The sequence below is a fragment of the Erpetoichthys calabaricus genome, chromosome 12 (assembly GCF_900747795.2).
Source record: "Erpetoichthys calabaricus chromosome 12, fErpCal1.3, whole genome shotgun sequence".
Taxonomy (NCBI): Eukaryota; Metazoa; Chordata; class Cladistia; order Polypteriformes; family Polypteridae; genus Erpetoichthys; species Erpetoichthys calabaricus.
Genome location: NC_041405.2, coordinates 40,676,254 through 40,699,635, shown reverse-complemented (window position 1 = coordinate 40,699,635; position 23,382 = coordinate 40,676,254). Strand labels below are relative to the sequence as shown.

The 23,382-nt window shown below is 37.4% G+C and overlaps 1 protein-coding gene across 1 annotated transcript in view; it reads left to right on the top strand.

Annotated features, from left to right (window-relative positions):
* col4a5 (collagen, type IV, alpha 5 (Alport syndrome)) overlaps positions 1 to 23,382 on the top strand; it is a 456,319-nt gene that overhangs the window by 267,850 nt on the left and 165,087 nt on the right. Inside the window, exons 31-34 of the mRNA XM_028815432.2 lie at positions 414 to 527; positions 10,691 to 10,858; positions 19,060 to 19,149; positions 20,769 to 20,909. Of these exons, the coding sequence (XP_028671265.2) occupies positions 414 to 527; positions 10,691 to 10,858; positions 19,060 to 19,149; positions 20,769 to 20,909 (513 nt within the window). The remainder of the gene's footprint in view (positions 1 to 413; positions 528 to 10,690; positions 10,859 to 19,059; positions 19,150 to 20,768; positions 20,910 to 23,382) is intronic.

Below are 23,382 nucleotides of genomic sequence, written 5' to 3'. Positions count from 1 at the left end.
TCTTGTGCTCAGTGTTGCTGGGATAAACTCTTGGATTCGAATAATCTGCTTTGATAATGAGTGTATGACTGGAATGTACAATATGTATTGTACTTATTTAGTCCTCATTATTGATCTTTTATTTTAATGAAAAACAGAAATGCAGCTTCAAAAGAAACATTTGTAAATTAGTAATGTTATAAGCATTTTATTATTAGTTGCATGTTTTGAGTTGTATCTTAAGATGATGGTAATTTGTTTAACATGGATTTATATACTGTATTTATTTTTTATTCACATCATAATAAAAAAAACAATGATATGTTGTTGATATAAATAATAGCCTTCATAAATAATGGACAGAAATGTCAAAATTTCTGTTATTGCTATGTTTGTGGAATTTGGATTTGTATAATGTAAATTTGTTTCATCAGGTGACTCCGGCTTACCTGGACAACCAGGACCCAGAGGACCTCCTGGCCCACCAGGATTTGGAAATGCTGGTTCTCCTGGTCGACCTGGCCCTCCAGGGCCTACTGGCCCACCAGGTACAATCAGTTTTAAAATAGTATAAAATAATAAATTTACTAATATATAATATATTATAAAATAATTAAATAAACTGCTGAAAATTTTGGTATTTAACATGTTTATATTCGCTGTTAGTTTGTAATGTTATATGTGACAAAACATGAAATATACGCAAAATGGGTTGGCATCAGAAGTTCATTTGCATGGTAGGGCAGCAGCTTTTGAAAAAACACAGCCATTTTGGGTGTTGTTGGAAATGTCACGGTCTCAGCTATCCAGTGGTGTGAAATTTGAAATGGTAAGATCCACAGAGCAAGAACAACCCACTCTGAACACCAGATGGTAGGTGCCAACCTCGTCCATCAAACAGTTATGAAATTTGAGAAAATTTCTCCACCGTAAGTAGCATTTTATTTAAACAACCATCCAAACTTTTTTCATTTACAGTTCAGTCTTGAATAGAGTTACTTAATTGAAAGTTTGTATAGATATTTACAATGACAAGAAAAAAAAGAGAAAAATTGTGCAATTGAAAGTGGTACTTCAATTAATGGAAATAAAAATGTGTACACAATATTAAAAACTGTATTCAATATAATGCTCTTTCAACAACTATTATTAATTTCATTTTAATTTATACATCATCAGTTTAAAAGTATCGTGTAAACATTGAACATGAAATGTAAATATATAGATGTAATGGAAACAATAAGCTGCTACGTCCCCATCGTGTTCCTGGTAATACATTTAATGTTATGATATTTTTTTTTTATTCACGCCATCATTATCATAATTTAATGTAGCTAAATGTAGTTTTACCTGTAGCAATTTATTGCAACAAATATTATATAATATTAATACTTGACAGGTGACTTTTTAGGTGACTATAAATATAAATTGAGTGTAATTTAAAGATAAAATTGGGTACCAGACTTAGCAAAGGAAATCACAGCTATCTTAAGAGAATTCTTGTGAAAGATATATAACAATTCTGAAATTGTTGTATTACTATATAATGTAATAACTGCCCTTCTAAAATCCATCTTTACTTCAGTGAAGTATAATAAACACAGTCTGTGTTGACTTTCACTCAATTCTTTTATATTGTGTATCTATTCAAAGGATATGGTTGTGAGCAGCTCACTTAATTTTTTTATTCCTGTTTTTGTATGTCATTTTATTATTCTTCTGTCCGGAGTGGGAGTGCCTCATCTGCTGCTGCTGGGTGTCACAATAGGATAGGCATGTCATATCTACACTCAGTAATACCCCACTTCAGGTCATCATTATGACACTAACTGCAATGCAATATACACTCATTCATTATTCTGCAGTGTTTTTCTGTAGCACAAATACTGTGTAAGTGTTGTTTAAAAATACAATAAATGTACTATGTTCTCTAGACAAAGCCTTGAACCTTGTCATTATTATAAAATTTACTTTTACTTTTACCATTTGAGTACTCTTGAAAGCAGATGTTTTTTTTATTATTTAAGTATATTTAAACTGAAATACTTTAGTCAAAGCAAACATTTGACAAATACATTGACTTCTACATTTCAGAGTACTTCTCACAACTCTACCAAATTTTCTGTTACTGCATGATCATTTTTGCATCTTTCTCATATACTTTCTCAAGACTAGACCTTCCCCCAGTACATCTTTTATAAACCTGCTTCTCACAAACCATAAATTAGGACTGAGTTTCTCCCAAAACCTTTACCACACATGCTAGACACTGAAGCTCCCTCCTCCTCCACATCGTCCTTGGTGTTTTCTGCATTGACTTTGAGCCTTTTACTTCTTGGCTAGATTTCCATTTTAGTATCTTCCACTTCACTATTTGTCTTCAAAATGAGGTTATTACCCTGCCACAGTTGTAATGTTAATACTTCAAACACATCTCTTGTAACCACCTCCATTATTATAAGAAAAAGCAGTGGACCCAGAATGGATACATGGTTTGTCCCACCTTAACCTCAAAACTTTCACTATGCCCATTTTCAGTTCTCACCACTGTTTGTGTTTCCACTCTTTCTCAATGCCCACCTCACAACCTCTAATGACACTGTCAAATAAATTATCCAGGTCTACAATACACAATTCAACTTCTTTCCCTTCACCAGATGCACTTCCTGCATATGCCTGACAAAAAAATATTGCATCTATTTTTCTGTTTCCAGGCATTAAACTGAAATGCGTTTCTCTGTCTTTCACTTGATTACTGATTCTTTCCTCTAGCACACTCTCAGTCACCTTTATTTTCTACTCTAAAAGCTTGATTGTTCAATATGATCTACATTCCAATGAATCATCCTTTCATTCGTATACTGGCAGGTACACACTTTTGCAATCTTAAAGTATCCTCCCTTCACACACAATAAAGTTACACAGGTCTATCAACCATTCAATTCCACAACATTCCATTTGTTCATACAGTTGATAAAATGGTTGTGAGTGCATTTCTATTTTGCTTACATATAGGTGCAAGCATTATCTAATGCCAGTGATCTACCTTTTTAATGAAAAAATTATAAATTAACCATGACATTTTTAATAAAGACAGGGCCGCTGTTTATCACAGTGTTTTGTTGCAGGCTATATATCTTAAATACATATGGAAATATATAACACATGATTTACCACAGTTAAACATATAAAATATCTACTGTACAGATGCACCAATTAAAGAGTTTCATGGCTAATACTGATTGCTGAGTTATCAGAAAATTGTCTGATTACTGATTTCTATGTATGTTTCTTCTACATCTCTTATATGGCTGCCCTTAAGATATATTTGCTATAGTAAAATTAATTATTTTAAGCCAATTAAACATTAAATTCAAGATCAAGAAGCTGAGTAACTGCTAATGTATTTGGCTTTGGCTTCTTGTAAAAATCCTGTAGCGTTTTGTAGTGCCTGGCCTATATTTGGTTGCTGTCAACTATTGTGTCAACAGCTGCAAAAACATATAAATGAACAATTAAAACAGTTGTGTTTTCTATACAACCTGAACTAAGATGTGGTATGGCCATCTCTATTGTGCACTTCCCAAATGGTTCACATTCTTTCTCTGCTGTAACTTCTTGGGTACTAATAGAAGGTGACATGTTAACAGGCATCTCTGAAGCACTAGAATTCCCCGATGATGCAGTGGAGACAGTCTCATCTGAATTCTTTATTTCAGTAACATCAGGCTTGTCAGCTGTGAAGCTGAGACATCTCTTCTTTCTTTGAGGCATAGAGCCCTGCGGCTTCTGAGGTGTGCAGATTTTCTGTAGCCTTTTCATGATTTGTTTAAGGACAGGTTCCTGTAATGAGATTGCACTCTTTTAAAAGCTGTATAAGGGAATACAAGGTGTGACTGCTCAGTCTAAAACCCATATAAAAACTACTTAGTTAAACTCACCCATTGAATTTTGATCTTCAGCTGCATGTAGCATTGGATAATACTCAACTATAAATTTTTCCATTGAAGAAACCTCATGTTTGAAGGTATATCTGTCTTCCCTTGTTGTCCTCATTATGGACACCACCTTGGTCATTGTATTTCTAATTATTCTACAGCAAAGATCCTTTGAAAGAAATAACAATATATGTCCCACTATGCTCATCGCTGTAGTTGATAACAGGCTTTTCTCTCATAGTTGTGCTTTTTTTAAGTCCAAATTTTCTTGGAATTACACTTTATATCTTAATCAGATAGCTTAAGACCAGTTATCTTGAATTGAGAAAAACAATCTTGCAAGTACATTGCTACATGAGATATTTAATCTCTTGGGGCAAAATATGAGATATATTCCCTCAAAATAAGAAATTTTTACTTTACAGTGTACAGAATGTATTTTCCTCCATTGCTGTGAGACACTGTCTAATTCTTTTTAAAACTGTTCATTATATAATTCAGTCCAACAGTTTGTCTCTTTACTCTAGACTATCAGTAAAATACCCTGAAATTGGAAACTACTTGTGAGAGATGCCTCCCTTGGCCATATGCATTAGCTATGTCCTCTTCTTAAACTTTGATATTTTAAGACTCTTTATATACCTTTTAATAAAAGCATTCTCCTTTTACTAGCACAATACTGTTTCAGCTCCGAAGGTTTTTCATGGGAAAGACTTCCTCCTTTTGCTGTTGCCAGCTGGGCATCCTTGTATTTGTTGCATGCGATGCATATAGTTAATACTATTGTGCAGAAACTGGGGTGGGGGTAGGGGAATTATCTATCTTGACCAAATAGAATTTGGAAGGCTTTACTCAGCACTGCTGTTTAAACTGACTTATGTAGAACTGTTCTTTGAAGATAAGTTTAGAATGCAGGTACATATTTAGAAATATAAGATGGCATAAGAAAAATAGAAAAACACTATATGGTAGAAATTCATGGGAGCAACATTATCTTTCTTATTTTGATGCTAAATTAATAATATTGTAATATTCATATTTTTATGTATTTTAAAATAATAAATCTTGTGATTTGCTGTAATTCAGCAAAATGTTGCAATTTAACATATCCCCTTTTCATTGACTGAAGTTAAAATTGAATTTTACACTTACTAAGAAAACACCCTGATTTTTAACATTTTATTAAAGTCGGATAACATTCCATACATGCAAGTCAAGTTTAACAACCCCCACGCATTAGAAAAGGAGCTAGGTCAGCAGAGTGAAACTGTAATAGTAGTAAAAATGTGTAACTAAATAAATGAATAGAAATAAATAGAATAAAAAAGAGGGGAGAGAATCCACTTCCTCAATTTAAATGCTTATTCTGAAATGTTATTGATCAGATCCTGCTAAGTTTTGAAAAAGTTTTGTATAGATCCTCTAAGTGAGAATTTGATTTTTACTAATTTTAGATGATAGATAGATAGATAGATAGATAGATAGATAGATAGATAGATAGATAGATAGATAGATAGATAGATAGATAGATAGATAGATAGATAGATAGATAGATAGATAGATACTTTATTAATCCCAATGGGAAATTCTCCAGCAGCAGCATACTGATACAATAAATAATATTAAATTAAAGAATGATAATAATGCAGGTGAAAAATAGACAATAACTTTGTATAATGTTAAATGTTAACGTTTAACACATACCACCCCCCACCCCCCCCCCCCCCCCCCCCCCATCCGGGTGGAATTGAAGAGTCGCATAGTTTGGGGGAGGAACGATCTCCTCAATCTGTCAGTGGAGCAGGACAGTGACAGCAGTCTGTCGCTGAAGCTGCTCTTCTGTCTGGAGATGATACTATTTAGTGGATGCAGTGGATTCTCCATAATTGATAGGAGCCTGCTGAGCGCCCTTCGCTCTGCCACAGATGTTAAACTGTCCAGCGCTATGCCAACAATAGAGCCTGCCTTCCTCACCAGTTTGTCCAGGCATGAGGCGTCTTTCCTCTTAATGCTGCCTCCCCAGCACACCACCGCGTAGAAGAGGGCGCTCGCCACAACTGTCTGATAGAACATCTGCAGCATCTTATTGCAGATGTTGAAGGACGCCAGCCTTCTAAGGAAGTATAGTCGGTTCTGTCCTTTCTTGCACAGCGCATCAGTATTGGCAGTCCAGTCTAATTTATCATCCAGCTGCACTCCCAGATATTTATAGGTTTGCACCATCTACACACAGTCACCTTTGATGATCACGGGGTCTATGAGGGGTCTGGGCCTCCTAAAATCCACCACCAGCTCCTTGGTTTTGCTGGTGTTCAGTTGTAGGTGGTTTGAGTCGCACCATTTAACAAAGTCATTGATTAGGTCCCTATACTCCTCCTCCAGCCCATTCCTGATGCAGCCCACGATAGCAGTGTCATCAGCGAACTTTTGCACATGGCAGGACTCCGAGTTGTATTGGAAGTCCGATGTATATAGGCTGAACAGGACCGGAGAAAGTACAGTCCCTTGTGGCGCTCCTGTGTTGCTGACCACAAAGTCAGACGTGCAGTTCCCAAGACGCACATACTGAGGTCTGTCTTTAAGATAGTCCACGATCCATGCCACTAGGTATGAATCTAATCCCATCTCTATCAGCTTGTCCCTAAGGAGCAGAGGTTGGGTTGTGTTGAAGGCGCTAGAGAAGTCTAGAAACATAATTCTTACAGCACCACTGCCTCTGTCCAAGCTGTTATTCTGCAACTTCTGCTCCAGCTTTCTCCTGTACTGCTCCTTCGCCGCCCTGAGCTGGACTCGGAGTTCCTTCTGCACGCGCTTGAGCTCATGCTGATCACCGTCTTTAAAAGCCCTTTTCTTCTGGTTCAAAAGGCCCTTGATGTCACTTGTAATCCATGGCTTGTTGTTAGCATAGCAGCGTACAGTTCTTACTGGAACTACAATGTCCATACAGAAGTTGATGTAGTCAGTAGTGCAGTCAACAACTTCCTCAGTGTTCTCACTATGAGATCCCTGCAGGATATTCCAGTCTGTAGTTCCAAAACATTCTCTGAGTATTCTCAGCCTCCGGGGTCCACTTCCTGAATGATCGTGTGGTTACAGGTAGGACTCTCACTTTTGGTTTATAGTGAGGCTGAAGCAGAACCAGGTTATGATCTGCTTTCCCAAGCGCAGGCAGCGGGGTGGCGCAGTATGCGTCTTTAACATTTGCATACAGTAAATGAATAGTCTTATTTCCCCGGGTGTTACAGTCTACATACTGGGAGAATGCAGGTAATGTTTTGTCCAGCGTCACATTAGCATCTGGGATGGTGTTAGTTAGCCAAGTTTCGCAAAAACACAACAAACTGCATTCTTTGTAGGTTCTGATATTTTTCACCAGCGCAGCCAGTTCGTCTATCTTATTTGAGATTGAGTTCACATTCCCCAGAATCACAGAAGGCACCGAAGGCTTAAAACGCCACTTTCTCGCAAGCCGCTTCATTTTTAGCTTAGTGCCCGCTCTGCTGCCACGATACCGCCTTCTTACCTCGTCGGATAAATAGGGAACCACACTGGCACTGGCATTTGTTCTCAGCGCTCGAAGTTGAGTACTTGAATAGGCGAGTCTCGGCGTGTAAAAATCCGTGGCCATGTTGTAAAAGTAAGTGTGTCCAGTGAACAAATCCACATAAAATAAAGTGATAGGAGTGATCAATAAATAAAAATAGAAAAATAAAAGTAGAAAAGTACACATACACATACAGTCATACACGGAGCTGCTGAAAAGGCTGCCACTCTCGGCGGCGCCGGTTAGTACATTGTTGATATTTATAATATATAACATCAGTTATCCACTGACTTAAAAGCAGTTAGTTATCATTCTTCCAGTTAAGCAAGATAAGTCTACATGCCAATAGTAAAGTAAAGGCAATCACAGTTTGTTTGTCCTTCTCCACTTTAAGCCCATCTGGAAGTGCACCAAATACAACTGTTAATGGGTTAGGAGGGATTGTGACACCGAGGCTGTCTGAAACAAAACATATGGCCCAATGAGACTGGAACATTATATGCATTGTTTGTAGGTTGGATCTTGCCCTGGAAACATTTTGGACAATTTTAAACGAGAGAGATGTGCTTGATATATAATTTTAAGTTGAATAATTGTATGCATTGCGTATATGGAGCTCGAGTGAATTCTGTGCCTTGTTACCTTCCACTCCTTTTCCGAGTGTTGAGTGAGATACTTTTCCCGCTGTACTCTGGGATCTTTGAAAGGGAGAGACTTTAAAATGTTTTTATATACAGTAATCCCTCACTATATCGCGCTTCGCCTTTCGCGGCTTCACTCCATCGCGGATTTTATATGTAAGCATATTTAAATATATATCGCAGATTTTTTGCTGGTTCGCGGATTTCTGCGGACAATGGGTCTTTTAATTTCTGGTACATGCTTCCTCAGTTGGTTTGCCCAGTTGATTTCATACAAGGGACGCTATTGGCAGATGGCTGAGAAGCTACCCAACTTACTTTTCTCTCTCTTGCGCTGACTTTCTCTGATCCTGACATAGGGGGATTGAGCAGGGGGGCTGTTCACACACCTAGACGATACGGACGCTCGTCTAAAAATGCTGAAAGATTATCTTCACGTTGCTATCTTCTGTGCAGCTGCTTCCTGAAGCGACATGCTGCACGGTGCTTCGCATACTTAAAAGCTCGAAGGGCACGTATTGATTTTTGATTGAAAAACAAACTCTGTCTCTCTCTATCTCTCTCTCTCTCTCTTTCTCTGCTCCAGACGGAGGGGGTGTGAGCTGCCGCCTTCAACAGCTTTGTGCCGCGGTGCTTCGCATACTTAAAAGCCAAACAGCCCTATTGATTTGTTTGCTAGAGATTGTTTTCTCTATCTATGTGACATTCTGTGCTCCTGACACACACTCCTTTGAAGAGGAAGATATGTTTGCATTCTTTTAATTGTGAGACAGAACTGTCATCTCTGTCTTGTCATGGAGCACAGTTTAAACTTTTGAAAAAGAGACAAATGTTTGTTTGCAGTGTTTGAATAACGTTCCTGTCTCTCTACAACCACCTGTGTTTCTGCGCAAATCTGTGACCCAAGCATGACAATATAAAAATAACCATATAAACATATGGTTTCTACTTCGCGGGTGGCTTTGGAACGCAACCCCCGCGATGGAGGAGGGATTACTGTATTATGGAAATTCTGTCTGAGTCCTCAAGACCTTATCAATATTTCTTCTGGAATAGAGGTATGTGGGAGGTGAGGGAAATTGGGTAGGTTTTGTTTAACAAAGATTAATGATTACATCTTGCCTGAAGAAGGGGCCTGAGTTGCCTCGAAAGCTTGCATATTGTAATCTTTCTAGTTAGCCAATAAAAGGTGTCATTTTGCTTGGCTTTTCTCTACATTCATAATGGCTAACACGGTACAACACCCTAGTACTACTAGTTAACAAAGATTGTAATTTGTAGGTAGTGAAATAAATGTGTTGCTGGAATATTTAATTTAGAGTGTAATTGTTTATAGGATGTGAAGACTTTGTCCCATGGATTTCAAGCATCTTAGCATTCTCCACAAAAAGAATGAAAATAATCAGTTATAATACTTTGTAACAAAGGTGCTATATTGCGCCCGGCCCGACACAGACTGGACACGGAAGCACATATAAAAACCAAGAAATCTTTTATTTTCTTCAGCTGGAGGGCACATCTTCCCCGTGTCCCCACAGCCACAACACAGTCCCAAAGTAACACAAACAAACCAAAGTAGAACACTGTTCCTCTGCACCACCACTCCTCCCAGACAACCTTGTCCTCCTCCACCCGACTCTGGCTGCTGAGTGGTGGTCGCTGGCTCCTTTTATTGGGTACCCGTAAGTGCTCCAGGTGCTTGATTGCCGATATCCAGCTGCACTTCTGGGTGTGGCGAAACCAATACCCAAAAGGGGCCAACAGATCCTGCTGCAGCAGCCCCTGGCAGCACCTGCGGAACCCAACAGGGCTGCACAGAACTCCAACCCCCATGAAGCCCTAGGGGAGTCCAAGGCACCGCTGCAACCCAAGGATGCTGCCATCTAGCGTCCAGGGGGAGATACTGGGTTTCCCACCCTTGCCCCCCTGGTACATATGGTGCAGGGGCGTCCAGGCCAGGCATGGGCCCCGGCCATCTGTCACAACTTAAAATGCACACTTTGCCATCAACTAACAGTAGATTGTGTGGAACCTGACCCGGACACAGACAGGTAGACATGTTTAAAAGCACCACCACGTGTTTTATTTTACAATACTTGTTATTTACAGGTGCACACACAACCCCAAACTCTCCCCAAGTCCAGGCCTTTTCACTATGCCTCACTCTCTTCAGGCCGCCTCTTCCCCTCTCCACCCGAGCTCTGTCCTTCTCCTCACCCGACTCCAGCTTCCAAATGGAGGGAGGCGGCCCCTTTTATAACCACCCAGATGTGCTCCAGGTGCCTTCCAACAATCTTCCGCCGTCCCAGTGTGGCGGAAGTGCCGGCTGCGCACCCGGAAGCACTCCGGATGTCCCTGGTCTTCTTCCCCCCAGCACTTCCAAAATATTTATTAATATTTTGTGAATAATATTTTACTCTGTTACTGTCAAAATATGTAACTATAGATACTTTAAACAAATTGCTAGATTCTCAGCAATTTTTCATCATAATACAGTATGTAATGACATTTTTAATGTATTCTTAATTTTTTGTATAGGTACTGAAAATTTTCTGTTGATTAATGTAAAGTGCTACTTATTCAAACAGGTGTTCCAGGTTTCAATGGGGAAAAAGGAGATCCCGGTCCGCCAGGATTAGATATCCCAGGACCACCTGGTGACCGTGGAAACCCTGGATTTCCAGGAAGCCCAGGATTGCCAGGAGCCCTAGGACAGCCAGGTCTGCCTGGTAGAGATGGCTTACCAGGACAACCAGGTTGGAAAGCATTTACATTTCCTTTTGTTCATTAAACAATTACTACCTCATTACTGTTGCTTCTCCTAACTTTATAGATTAAGTGTATCACTAAATATTGTTGTAGAATTACTAATGTATATATTTTGAAAAACTTAGTTTTACATTTTAGAGGTTTTCTTTCATACATTCAATTACTGTATGTTGTGATGTTGTTGCAGCAGAGAAAAAATCGTATCAACCTAAAAGATTTATAGTCTGCACCTACTCTACCACATTGCAAAGCACAATAATAAGACTATGCTAGAAACTTAAAAAAATTGTATTTTTCTTGGCTAACATTTAAGGGAGTGATAGTTAATGGAATATGGGTAATTAATTAAATAAATGCAATGCTGATATTTCAATATGACTTGCGTACTGTAAATATTTTAAATATTTGAGAACATACTTACTTTTTGTTTCATTAGATTACTCAAAGTCAGAGTTTCCCATTCACCAGTACTGGTATGTAGAATAGTTTTGTAAGTCTGTGAAAAACAGTGAATTGTCAGGTTAAGCAATCATTTTTAGGCAATACAAACTCTTTTCAGATAACGTTTTAAAAAAAAAAAAAACATCATGTTCTGTCCTGTAGTGTACATGTAACCTAACAAGGAAACTGGCCTTTTCTTTCTGGCTCAAAAAACATTCAATACAATGCAAACATCTTCTGTTAAATTTTTGAGTTCAATCTATAAGTCTGGACTAGATAAGTCCTTTGGATGCTAATAAGGGTTGCCTGATTCAACAAGAATTACTCTTTATAGCTACCTTCTGTCTGTATGCTTTCTTTATTCAGTATTTTATTGTGATGCAGTATTTGTTACAGCTGGTTTGTGTGAGAAGCTTCTAGCAATTTCTAGTTTAGAGAATAATTATTTCTGTTAGTTTACAATTAGGTTCTGTTAGGCTAGGTTCACATAAAAAGACTCATTGCTCAGTTCTTATTTTTTGCTCAGATCGGATTTGCCTGCCTCAATGGGTCACATGAATAAGCATAAGTGACCTGTATTTAACTTTAATGTGAAAGCAGCTGTCCTCCAATACGGCATGCATTCACATATTGATATATTTGTGCACAAGTCATCTGCATTATCAACAACAAATTTTTTTCAAAGTGGACATGCTGAAAAGGAGAAGAATAAATATAAAGAAAATGAGCAAGGTAAAAAAAATCGCTGAGTTCAGAAGTAAGGGGAAAAGGAAAGGTGATGAACATGAGAGTACGAAGAAAAATAAGAAAAAGAAACAGATTTTATTATATATTATAGTGCAGTAATGAGTGTGATGTATCATGCCCACCCATAGTCAAGTCAAGTCAAGTTGGAGAGCATGCTCTGGTATTATGCGTTGCCGTGCCCACTACACGACGAAACAGTTCGAGATCATGGTTGGCAATCCCCCAGGTAGACACGTGGTCCAGTCCCACCCTTCGGAACTGACCCTCTATCTGCCTCAGCCAGGTGTTACATGGGCGACCCCTTGGCCTGGTCCAGCCACTCAGGTCCCCAATAATAAAGATCTTACAAGCTGGATCACCCTAGGGGAAACGCGTCACATGGCCGTAGTGCTGTAACTGACGCTCCCTCATAATGCAGGTAATGTGCCTCATTCGGGACTCCATGTCAAACCAACGGTACCTAAGAATTTTCCGGAGAGACACTGTACCAAAGGAGTCCAGTCTTCGTCTCAGGTCACTGGATAGCGTCCATGTCTTGCTACCATATTGCAAGGCAGGAAGCACCAGGACTCTAAAGACTTGGACCTTCGTCCTTTTGCATAGACATCGGGAGCGCCACACACCCCTTTCCAGTGACCTCATGACTCCCCATGCTCTTCCAATCTGTCTACTGACTTCATAGGAAGTCACCAGAGAATGAATGTCACTGCCAAGGTAAGTAAACCTCTTGACAAGGTCGACACTCTCTCCGTAGACAGACATACTGCTGATGGCTGTGCCTATAGGGACACCAATAAATGTAGGAATAGAAAGATATATTTTAACTTGGTTAATTAATGATCAGCTTTGCCTTCAACAATACAGATAATTAATCAAATCATTTAGTAAGGCTTCTACTACCATACACCTCTCTATTGTAGTAGGTGGGTCTCTGGCCTTTAGACTTATATCAAAGTAAATGAAGGTTACTCCTTTTCAGAAACAGACTAATACAATTTATTGATAAACACAAGGATTGTAGAAGTATGGTAACTGCATAAGTATGTTGATATATAAGACAAGACGCAGACAGACTAGACAGGCAAATATATAACATAGAGAGGCTGGCTGTTTAACTGGTTAACTACATTTCTAATTTGTCATGTTACAGATAAATAGCTTAACAATACCAAGTCTTTAAAGATGATGTCCAATGTTGTGTGGAGTTGTTTCTTTGTTGTTGCTCTGGCTTCAAGTGGAAGATTCTTCTTGCACTGGAGAGCAATTTCTCTTTGATGCATGATCCTTTGTGCAGTGCTTTATTAGTTAGGCCCTTTGCTGTGTCATCTGCACTTCATCGAAAAAAAATCCTTTTTCTGGTTCAAGACTTTAGATGCTGAAGTTCCCTTCTTGAAGTGGTGGCTTCTTGCCAAACTGTATCTCAGCTCTCATGTTCACAAAGAGAAGAGTTAGTCGGATTCAGTTCCTTAAGGAAGACCGATTAATAGTTTTTCAGTTTCCGAGAGCAGGTTTCAGAGTTTTTCAGTCATTTTGGAGTAGTAAGAGCAGAGCTGCCGTGGGACTTTAATTGAGAGAGCCAGAGAATGTTCGAAAAATCTCAGAATGGTGAAGACTGTTTCAAGGGAATTTATAACTTCTCCTGAGTGGTAAGTACTTCTGTCCATGAGAGTAGTCAATAATTTATATACAGTTCTGTGTTCTTGCTTGAGTACATTTTATGACTTCTGCCTCAAGAAGTCGACAGAGGGGCCTCTGGAAATATGTCAGTTCAAATTTGATTTACACCTTTGTTATCAGATGAAGTACGGGCAGATCCTGGTACAGGATGAACTTTATTTACTTAGTTTGGAATGCAAGTGGAGATTTTGTGCAGCTGGATGTTTATTAAATGTGATACCTTAACAGGAATGCAAGTGTAGCACAATGGACACTGTTCAATTTGTCCTGCAATAGCAAGGAGCACTTGAAGTTGGGATTCATAATGACACCCAGCATTGAATTGTTACCCTCATCTCTCTGCATTCTCTGTTGCCATACTGTCTCAAAGAATGCAATGAATCCATCAACACTAGCTTGACATTTCAAAACAAAGCACAGTGACCTTTAAAAAGAAACCACAGGAATTTTTTGAATGATGACACAGAGACTGAAGTCTAGAAGATTTGTATGAAAAAGGCAACAAAAACTCATAAACCTTTAATAAAGTATTATTTTTCCATTAGCGTAGCCAAAAGTAGAATATTGGACAGGTGTTAATTAAACCTTGTATCCTCAATATCACTACAGAAATATTAGGTCCTCAAGTTGCTGCTAAATTGAAAATGGTTTCATGTCAGACAGCATAATTCAAAGAAGATTTTTTGACATGGCTGAATACCTTGAAAACCAAGTAATTGAAGGAGTGAGAAAAAATTAGTATGTTGCAATTCAAATTGATGAGTCAACCACACCATTATTCTGTGTTCTGTAAGATACAAGGATGAAAAGGATGTAAGAACTTCTGTGATGTTTTGAATTGCCTGGTTTCACAATCAGCTTTGAGATATTCAGGGCTTTGAATGGTTATTTCATGGTACATAGCACTGACTGGGTCAAGTGTATTGATGTGAGCAAAGAAGGTGCTACAGTCCTGACCGGATTTTGCTCTAGTGTTGAAATAAAACTAAAGGATGCTCAACATCCTGATGAACTGTACACTCATTGCTTCATCCATTCTGAACATGTGGCTGTAAAAAGGCTTTCTCATGAACTCAATGCAGTTCTTAATGACGTGGTACAAATTGTGAAAGAAAGCCATAGTCGGGTTCTCAACTCCATGCTGTTCACAATACTTTGAGTGAGAAGAGGTTCTGAACATTGCCATCTCTTTCTTCATATTGGAGTAAGATGGCTGTCAAGAAGCAAAGTTTTCATTCACTTTTTTGAAATGTTTTGAAGCTGTAAGACAATTTCTTTAAGAGAAAAATTCAGGTAACTTATAGTATCTATTAGAAGAACAATGGATAGCTAAGGTTACATAACTAGCAGACATTTTTTTCTATTTTCACTTAACTCAGTTTGTCCTTCCTAGGAAATAAGAAAAACGGCTTTACAATGTGAAATAAATTGGAGGAATCCAAAATTTTACATTGTGGTAGGAGTGCTTATCAAAGAAGAGCTAGAAATGATTCCTGTCTTCTGACATCATCATACTATAAAAATTCAAATCCATGTCTTCTAATTTATTTTTGAATTTCTTTGAAGAAAGAATACCCCCACAGTCTCAGTGACAAAGTTCCAAAATAGTTATTTTTTTCAATAATACAGTAATCCCTCGCTACTTCGCGGTTCACTTTTCGCGGATTCACGACTTCGCGGATTTTATATGTAAGCATATCTAAATACATAACGCGGATTTTTCGCTGCTTCGCGGGTTTCTGCGGACAATGGGTCTTTTTACTTGCTTCCTCAGTTGGTTTGCCCAGTTGATTTCATACAAGAGATGCTATTGGCGGATGGCTGAGAAGCTACCCAATCAGAGCACGCAGTTAAGTTCCTGTGTGCTGCTGATTGGCTCAGCGACGGAGTGTTGCATTAACCAGGAAGTCTCATCTCACTCATTCATCATTAACGTGCTAATGCTTCAGGGGCCGTGTCCAAGCACCAACAGAAGATGCAAATGATTGCAGAAAAGGTAAAAGTTTTGGATATGTTGAAGGAAGGGAACAACTACACCGCTGCAGGACATCGATTCTTTTTATTTAAAAAGGAGGAAAAGCATATAAGATCTACGGCCGCAGTGTCCTTTAACCAGGGTGCAAAACGAGTTGCAAGTGGACGTGATAAGGCAGTAGTCTGGATGGAATCTGCTTTAGGAATCTTTGCAACAAGGTCGACGACGTCACGACCGCCTACAAGCTGCTACGTGTACTTCGCTATACAGTAAGTGTAAACTTATCTACCGATTTCATATTGCTTAGCAGTTGTCCCTGTTTTTAATAGAGTAAATGGTGGGTTGTAAACAATACAGGGAGGGTTTAAAAACGTCCAAATACACGTTAAATAATTAAATAAATATAGTGTCCCTACTTCGCGGAAATTCAGTTATCGCGGTCGGCCTTGGAACCTATCTCCCGCGATAAGTGAGGGATTACTGTATACCTAAGTTAAACAATTTTTTTAGAATCTCAGTAATAAAAACTAAATATAGGATGCGAATGGATGTTCATGCCTATTTACACCTTGCAGGGAAATCACTAAATCCACGCCTCAAGAAGTTTATGTTTAAGAAACAGCAGCAGGCTTCACACGTTTTGTCTTGGTAGAGTAATATTACTCTACTTTCCCTTTTTGTATTAATAATATGTAGCCTTTGTCAGAATACCTCAAATTTCACTGACTTACCACTGTTTATAAAGTATTGTACCATATAACTTCTCCCCACCTTCCCTTCTACATTTATAACCTCAGGCAATTAGGTGTAGTAAAAGACAAGCAGGAGTTAAGTTACACTTTAAATAATGTATTATTGATAATTTTCATAAATAATAACAATATGCAAAATATATTTGAATATTGGCAACCAAGCAATCTGATAAATGGTGATGTGTAGTTTCAGGCGGCACACAGACTTGTTAGTTGCTAAAAATGATTCTAGTTAAGTCTTCATTTTTGACCAGGTTTCTTCAGAACAGGCCGCATGCCTGTCTCAATATGTTTGCTGAGCTGTGCTCTTCATTGTATTGTCCTTTTCTGTTCATGGTGTGAGATGCTCCTTCATCATTTGGTAAGAGAGAGAGAGGGGGGTAAAGCAAGCAAATTTATAGATTTTCTGTCCAACCCCTACAGCCAATAGAGTGTCATGGTACTTAAAGGCTTCTGATACAAGCCAATTCCAAACAGCCATAATTCAGACCAATGTGACATAGAATACCTTCACACCTGCCCCCAAAACCATGTGTTAAGGTGAAGCTTGCCAGCTAGGCAGTCTGGCTTTCCTGTGGGGGTTGATTGAGACAGCTCTGCAAAGAATCACTTTCCAAACTTGTTTGAGGCACTTCCCCCAACCCTGTCGTAAAATTCACTATCCCGACTTACAGTAGTTCTAGGGGGTTAACATGAGTGCTTCTCACTAATGAAATACTAATATTACATTGCTTTGCCTAAATTACATTAAAGGACATATAAAATATTTATGAACTTGTATGAAAAATTTCACACCACAACAACACTATATACTTGAAAATGAAAATAAAAAAGGAAAATTCCTGCAAAATAAATTTAAAAAAAAAAATTTAAAACCCTTGCAATTACAAAAAACAGTATAAAGTGTCTATACTGTTGGACAATTCATAGCTGTTGATTCGATCAATCGTGGGAGGAGAAGGATGACGTGTAATGACTAACCAGAGCAAAGTACAAGAACAATATAGAAAAAGAATATATATCTCAAAAACTACATTGTTGATCTCTTCTAATATAATTAGGTTTTTTGTCTTTGCCAATCTCAGCTTTTCCAAAGAAAGATCTTCAGATTGGCTAAAATTTGCTTAAGTTATCATTTGCCAAAGCAAATTTATTTAATTCATGCTAATTTTATTTTTAGGTATTTGTTTTTCTAAAAACAATAACATTTTTTAAGGTTTCAATAAAAAAATTGAACTCAATCAGAAAACAAATCTTTTTAAGTTTTTAATGGAAGTATAACACAAATATAAAGTTTCTGAACTCAGAACCAATTTTTAACATGATCACAAACGACCACAATCACAATCTTTGTCTGTATTTTTTAATTCTCCTTTACTATTCTTGATGCACTTCAACTATTCCTTGACTGTTCTTTTTATACTAAAATACTGAAGGGATCTTTTTGGGTCATCTTATGCTATATTCCTCTCTAACTGCTTTTTAGCTTCCCTAGAATTCTTGTTAATGGTTGCCTTCACATATAAGCTGTATGATTCACATTGGTGTTATTAATCTTATATGACCGATACAACTGAAAACTCTTTATTAACCCACTGCTTTTTAAATTTCTTAATAATTTTAAATTTAGGCATGTACTTCCAAAATACTGAGAATTGTATTATATTATGATCATTTTACCCTATTGGTTTAATTACCTCTACACCCTCAATTCTATCCTGATTATTATAAAATGCTAATTCTAGACAGACTCCCCCTGTGTTAGTGCTTTAATGATTATGTCTAAATATTCCTCTTCTTGTGCTCCACTATTTGCATGGTTAGCCCAATTAATATTATTGTAGTTAAAGTCCTCCGTGATTCTAATGTTCCTGCGTAAATTTGCCTTTTTAATATTACTAAAAAAATATGCATTGAAATTACTGTATGCATTGGGTGTTCTATAACACTCCTAAAATAAGAGCTGTTTCCCTAATCCTTTCTAGACAAAGCCAGATGTCCTAACTAAGAAGGGGCTCATCACCCAATTGAAGAGGACTTTCATTTAAATTCTGTTTGACATAAACAGCAACCCCCTCCTTTTCTGTTCTGTCTGTCCTTCCTAAAAATGTATATCCATCTATGTTATACTCATCCACATCTTTGTTATTTAGCCAGGTTTTTGCTATTGCTATAATATCATAATTATGCTCAGCTATGTGCAACTCAACTTACTTGTTTTATTTTTGATACTTTTAGTATTCAGGTAAGAATTTTTTTATTTGTTACTGATTCTATTTTTGCACATAAACTTTGGGTTAGAATTTACTTTAACATGTATTTTTTTACACTACTGTTTATTCCTTCATGTACCATTTTAAATCTGTCCTGTCCTAAACTCCCTGCCCCCATTCCACTATTTTAAATAATCCTCGACTAATCATTTATATGTTGTAAACTTTATTTTCAGGATAATTAATTTTAAATTTTATATTCAAAACATTTAATATAAGATAACACCAACCTTGAAGTTAACTGTTTTTAGGTAGTAGATGGTTAAGCATCATGGGTAAAAACCCAATGAAATATCTAAATATCATTTGTATTTTGTTTATAGGTGCAAAAGGAGACATGGGTATAATGGGGACTCCTGGCTCCCAAGGTTCCCCAGGTCTTCCTGGCAGTAATGGATTTCCTGGTACTAAGGGTGAGTATTTAGACATGTACGAATTTAGCTAATCATACAGTTTCATCATTCAAATTAATTTGGCAGATCCATTCTCTTTAGGAGAGTTTGAACTTTTTATTCCCCAACAGAACTGGTTTAATTTTATGAAATTTACAATACAGATGTGCCATTATGGGCGTCACGGTGGCGCAGTGATAGCGCTGCTGCCTCGCAGTTAGGAGACCCGGGTTTGCTTCCCGGGTCCTCCCTGCGTGGAGTTTGCATGTTCTCCCTGTGTCTGCGTGGGTTTCCTCCAGGCGCTCCGGTTTCCTCCCACAGTCCAAAGACATGCAGGTTAGGTGGACTGGTGATTCTAAATTGGCCCTAGTGTGTGCTTGGTGTGTGGGTGTGTTTGTGTGTGTCCTGCGGTGGGTTGGCACCCTGCCCAGGATTGGATCCAGCCGACCCCCGTGACCCTGTGTTCGGATTCAGCGGGTTGGAAAATGGATGGGATGGATGGATGTGCCATTGTTCTTATCGTAATCTCTGTATTAATGTCCACATTTTTTTATTTTATTCATCATTCAAGAAATGTTAATATTAACTGTACTAAAGCAGCTTTTAATAATAGACTGCTGTATTGTTTTTGTTTAAGGTTTTCAATACAAATTTTGCAGTCTATGTACTGTGGATATTTACAATATAAAGACTTGTTACAGCTTCAGCTAAGGCCAAAGAGTATAAATAAATTGCCCAGACTTAAGGACATAAAGCACTATTTACATCACTATTAAATCATTTTGCGGGAGCTACAAAGACTTTAAAAATAGTGATCTCCCAGGCGTAGTTTTTAGTTGATTGTTACTCTAAAGAAACTTGTTTTTTAATGCTCATAGTGCAACAGCTATTTCCATTTCTTAGCTCTGCATCAATTTAGGTTCAGTTCCTTAAAGCTATATGTGTTCTCTGTCCTAAACACTAATTCTTTTATGCTGTATCACTGTCATACCCAATGTTATTATGGCTACAGAGAAATGTTATTATAAAGTAATGTGCAAAGTGTTTTATATCTGCTGAGAGAGATGCTACACTTTTTTTGATAGCAAGAACATTTATAAAAAAAATATACGTAATTGTGTAAATCAAGAGCAGAACATAGGAAATTGGTTCTCTGTCATTTTATGGGGCCTAATAATCTTCTCTAGTTGTATTAATGTATTTCAAAAACTCTTTAGCAATAAGGAGAGCTCTTTCAAATAGTCGATACTGACTGATGTTTGCCTACATATTGATACAATTGTTGGCATATGTAAGGAAGGGCTAGAAGGCTAGTTGATTAGGAGTAGATGAAATGGTGTAGAATTTAATTTTGATTTTCTATTTCTTCCACGTCTCAAATTTTGCTGCTAATCAGCTTTCTTAGAAAGAGTTTTTGAATTTTAAATGGTAGCCAAAGAATGGAGAAAGCCCAAGTTGAATGTATAGGCTTCACATAATTGATACCACAGTGAGAAACAAAACCTTTTTCTAAGCATCTTTAGGTGGAAGTATTAGAACTGTACCACTGTGTGTCTGAAATCTGAATGTTGTTCATGCATATTTATTGAGATTCAAGAAGATTATTAATTCTGCATTAACATTTACCCTTTGTTTAACAGGAGATGATGGTGCTCCTGGTCAAAAAGGATCCCAAGGATTTCTAGGAGAGAAAGGATTCAAGGGTGAACAAGGAAGCCCAGGGCCTCCAGGAAAAGTTCCTCCAGGACTGAAGAGTGATAAAGGAGAGCCTGGTCTGCCAGGTATTTGCTGTTTGGTATCTATTTAATGTAGATTTGTTTTCTTCTATTCAAATTTTGTTTAAAGGTAAATAGAACTGAGCATACAAAGTGATAGTGTGTAGAATGCATTTTTTATTTTTGTATTGTCAAGTGATCTGATGGAATTTTAGCCTATGCTAAAATGACCTTGATATATTATTGTACACTTTGAAACATATTTGTTTAGATTCCAAGTCATAATATTCACTATGACTTTGGTATGCCCTATGTTATATTTTAAAGTGGAGTGAAATTTGCCAAAACAGGCTATAATAAGAATCTGAAAGTTGAACTTCCTGGATTGCACATTTGTTAATATTTAAACTTCAATACAATAGTAAAAAGTATTGAAATTTGTTACCATTTCTTGATACCCAATATAGTATACTCAATAAATAAACTGGAAGTCTGTATACATTTAAAATCTTTACATTTATGAAAATAAATAACAGAAATTGCAGTCATTAAAAGGTAAAGTTTAAATCCAGCCAACGGTTTTTTTTACATTGATGAAAACAAATAATGTTACTGAGGTAGTACAATGAAACGTTGCAAATTTCATATTCATTGAATAAATATTGCAATCTTTTGTAAACAATTTTCATAAAATGTTTAAAATAAGCATTAAATTAATAGAATATTAATATAAAAAGAACATTAAAAAAATAAAAAGAACATTAATGTGAACAGTTATTGAGAAATGTAACACAAAAACAGACCACTAATACTTTTAAAAGCTTTGCATAAATGCAAACTGTGCATGTTTCATTTTTGTGTAAACAATGAGGTCTTTGTAACTTCCATATTTTTTACAAGAAAGACGAGCATGTCAGTGTCCATTAGGTGTGCTTTTGTTGTGCTGCAAATGAGCCCTGATGTAATAAATACATGTTTTGAATACTGATGCTCTGTGCAAGAAAGGACAGAACCGACTATACTTTCTTAGAAGGCTGGCGTCCTTAAACATCTGCAGTAAGATGCTGCAGATGTTCTATCAGACGGTTGTGGTGAGCACCCTCTTCTACGTGGTGGTGTGCTGGGGAGGCAGCATAATGAACAGGGAAACTCACGCCTGGACAAACTGGTGAGGAAGGCAAGCTCTATTGTAGGCACGGAGCTAGACAGTTTGACATCTGTGGCAGAGCGATGGGTGCTGAGCAGGCTCTTGTCAATCATAGAGAATCCACTACATCCACTGAACAGTATCATCTCCAGACAGAGGAGCAGCTTCAGTGACAGACTGCTATCACTGTCCTGCTCCACTGACAGACTGAGGAGATCGTTCCTCCCCCACACTATGCGACTCTTCAGTTCCACCCGGGGGGGGGGGGTAAACATTAAAATAATACAAGATTATTATCTATTATACCTGCATTTTTATCACTCTTTAATTTAATATTGTTTTTTTATCAGTATGCTGCTGCTGGAGTATGTGAATTTACCCCTTGGGGATTAATAAAGTATCTATCTATCTATCTATCTATCTATCTATCTATCTATCTATCTATCTATCTATCTATCTATCTATCTGAAGCACACGGAGGAGCACATGAAGAGTACAAGTATATTAGCACATGGAGGAGCCCCACCACTGTTTATGCAATTGATCACTGAAAAGTTATAGAGAAATATAATTTTTAAATTTTTATAAATTTCATTTAATAAAAGAAAATAATGTGCTATGGCAGCACACTTCGCAGCGAGTGTTTAAAAATCAAGGGGACAAAATAGCCCCAGTGCTGAAGACTGTTGCCCCTGAATGAACAGCATAGAAAAAATATGGCCGCAGGGTAAAGTATTTAATTTGTTAAATGTATAACTGAATACAAAAAACTTTTTAACCTGTAGGAAAAAAATAGCATCTCATCCTTTCAAATGCAACAGTTTACAAGTTTATACTTATTAATGTTTCAATAATTAAGAAAAATATATTTCTCAAATTCTTTTTATTGACTTGCATGTCGATCTTTTATTCAGAGCCGGTCAATCCATCATAGGCGGACCATCCCCCTGCTCTGTGATGTCTTATAGTACTGACTGCGCGTTCTGAACACTGAGGGGCTCTGAGGCCTCTAAATTTGCCATATTAATATTTGTGAATTGGTGGGAATAGGTCTGGAACTGTAACCGTGGCAAACCAGAAGTGCATTTGTAATGCAAGCTGCACAATCAATACCATTAAAAATGTGCATTACAGTAATGTTACAATTGATACTTATTGATATTTTTGCCAGGTCTGTGTGTGTGTGTAGATATATATATATATATATATATATATATATATATATATATATATATATATATAAACTGCTATTATCTTTGTAGTTACTGTTTTACACAGTGTATGTGCATGGTCTATTTTCTGTGTTATTACTGGAGGAAGTGAATTTTCCTTTGTAGTTTAGTTAACAGTAGAATCCCTGATCCCTGCGAAAATATTCGTAATGCAAAGCCA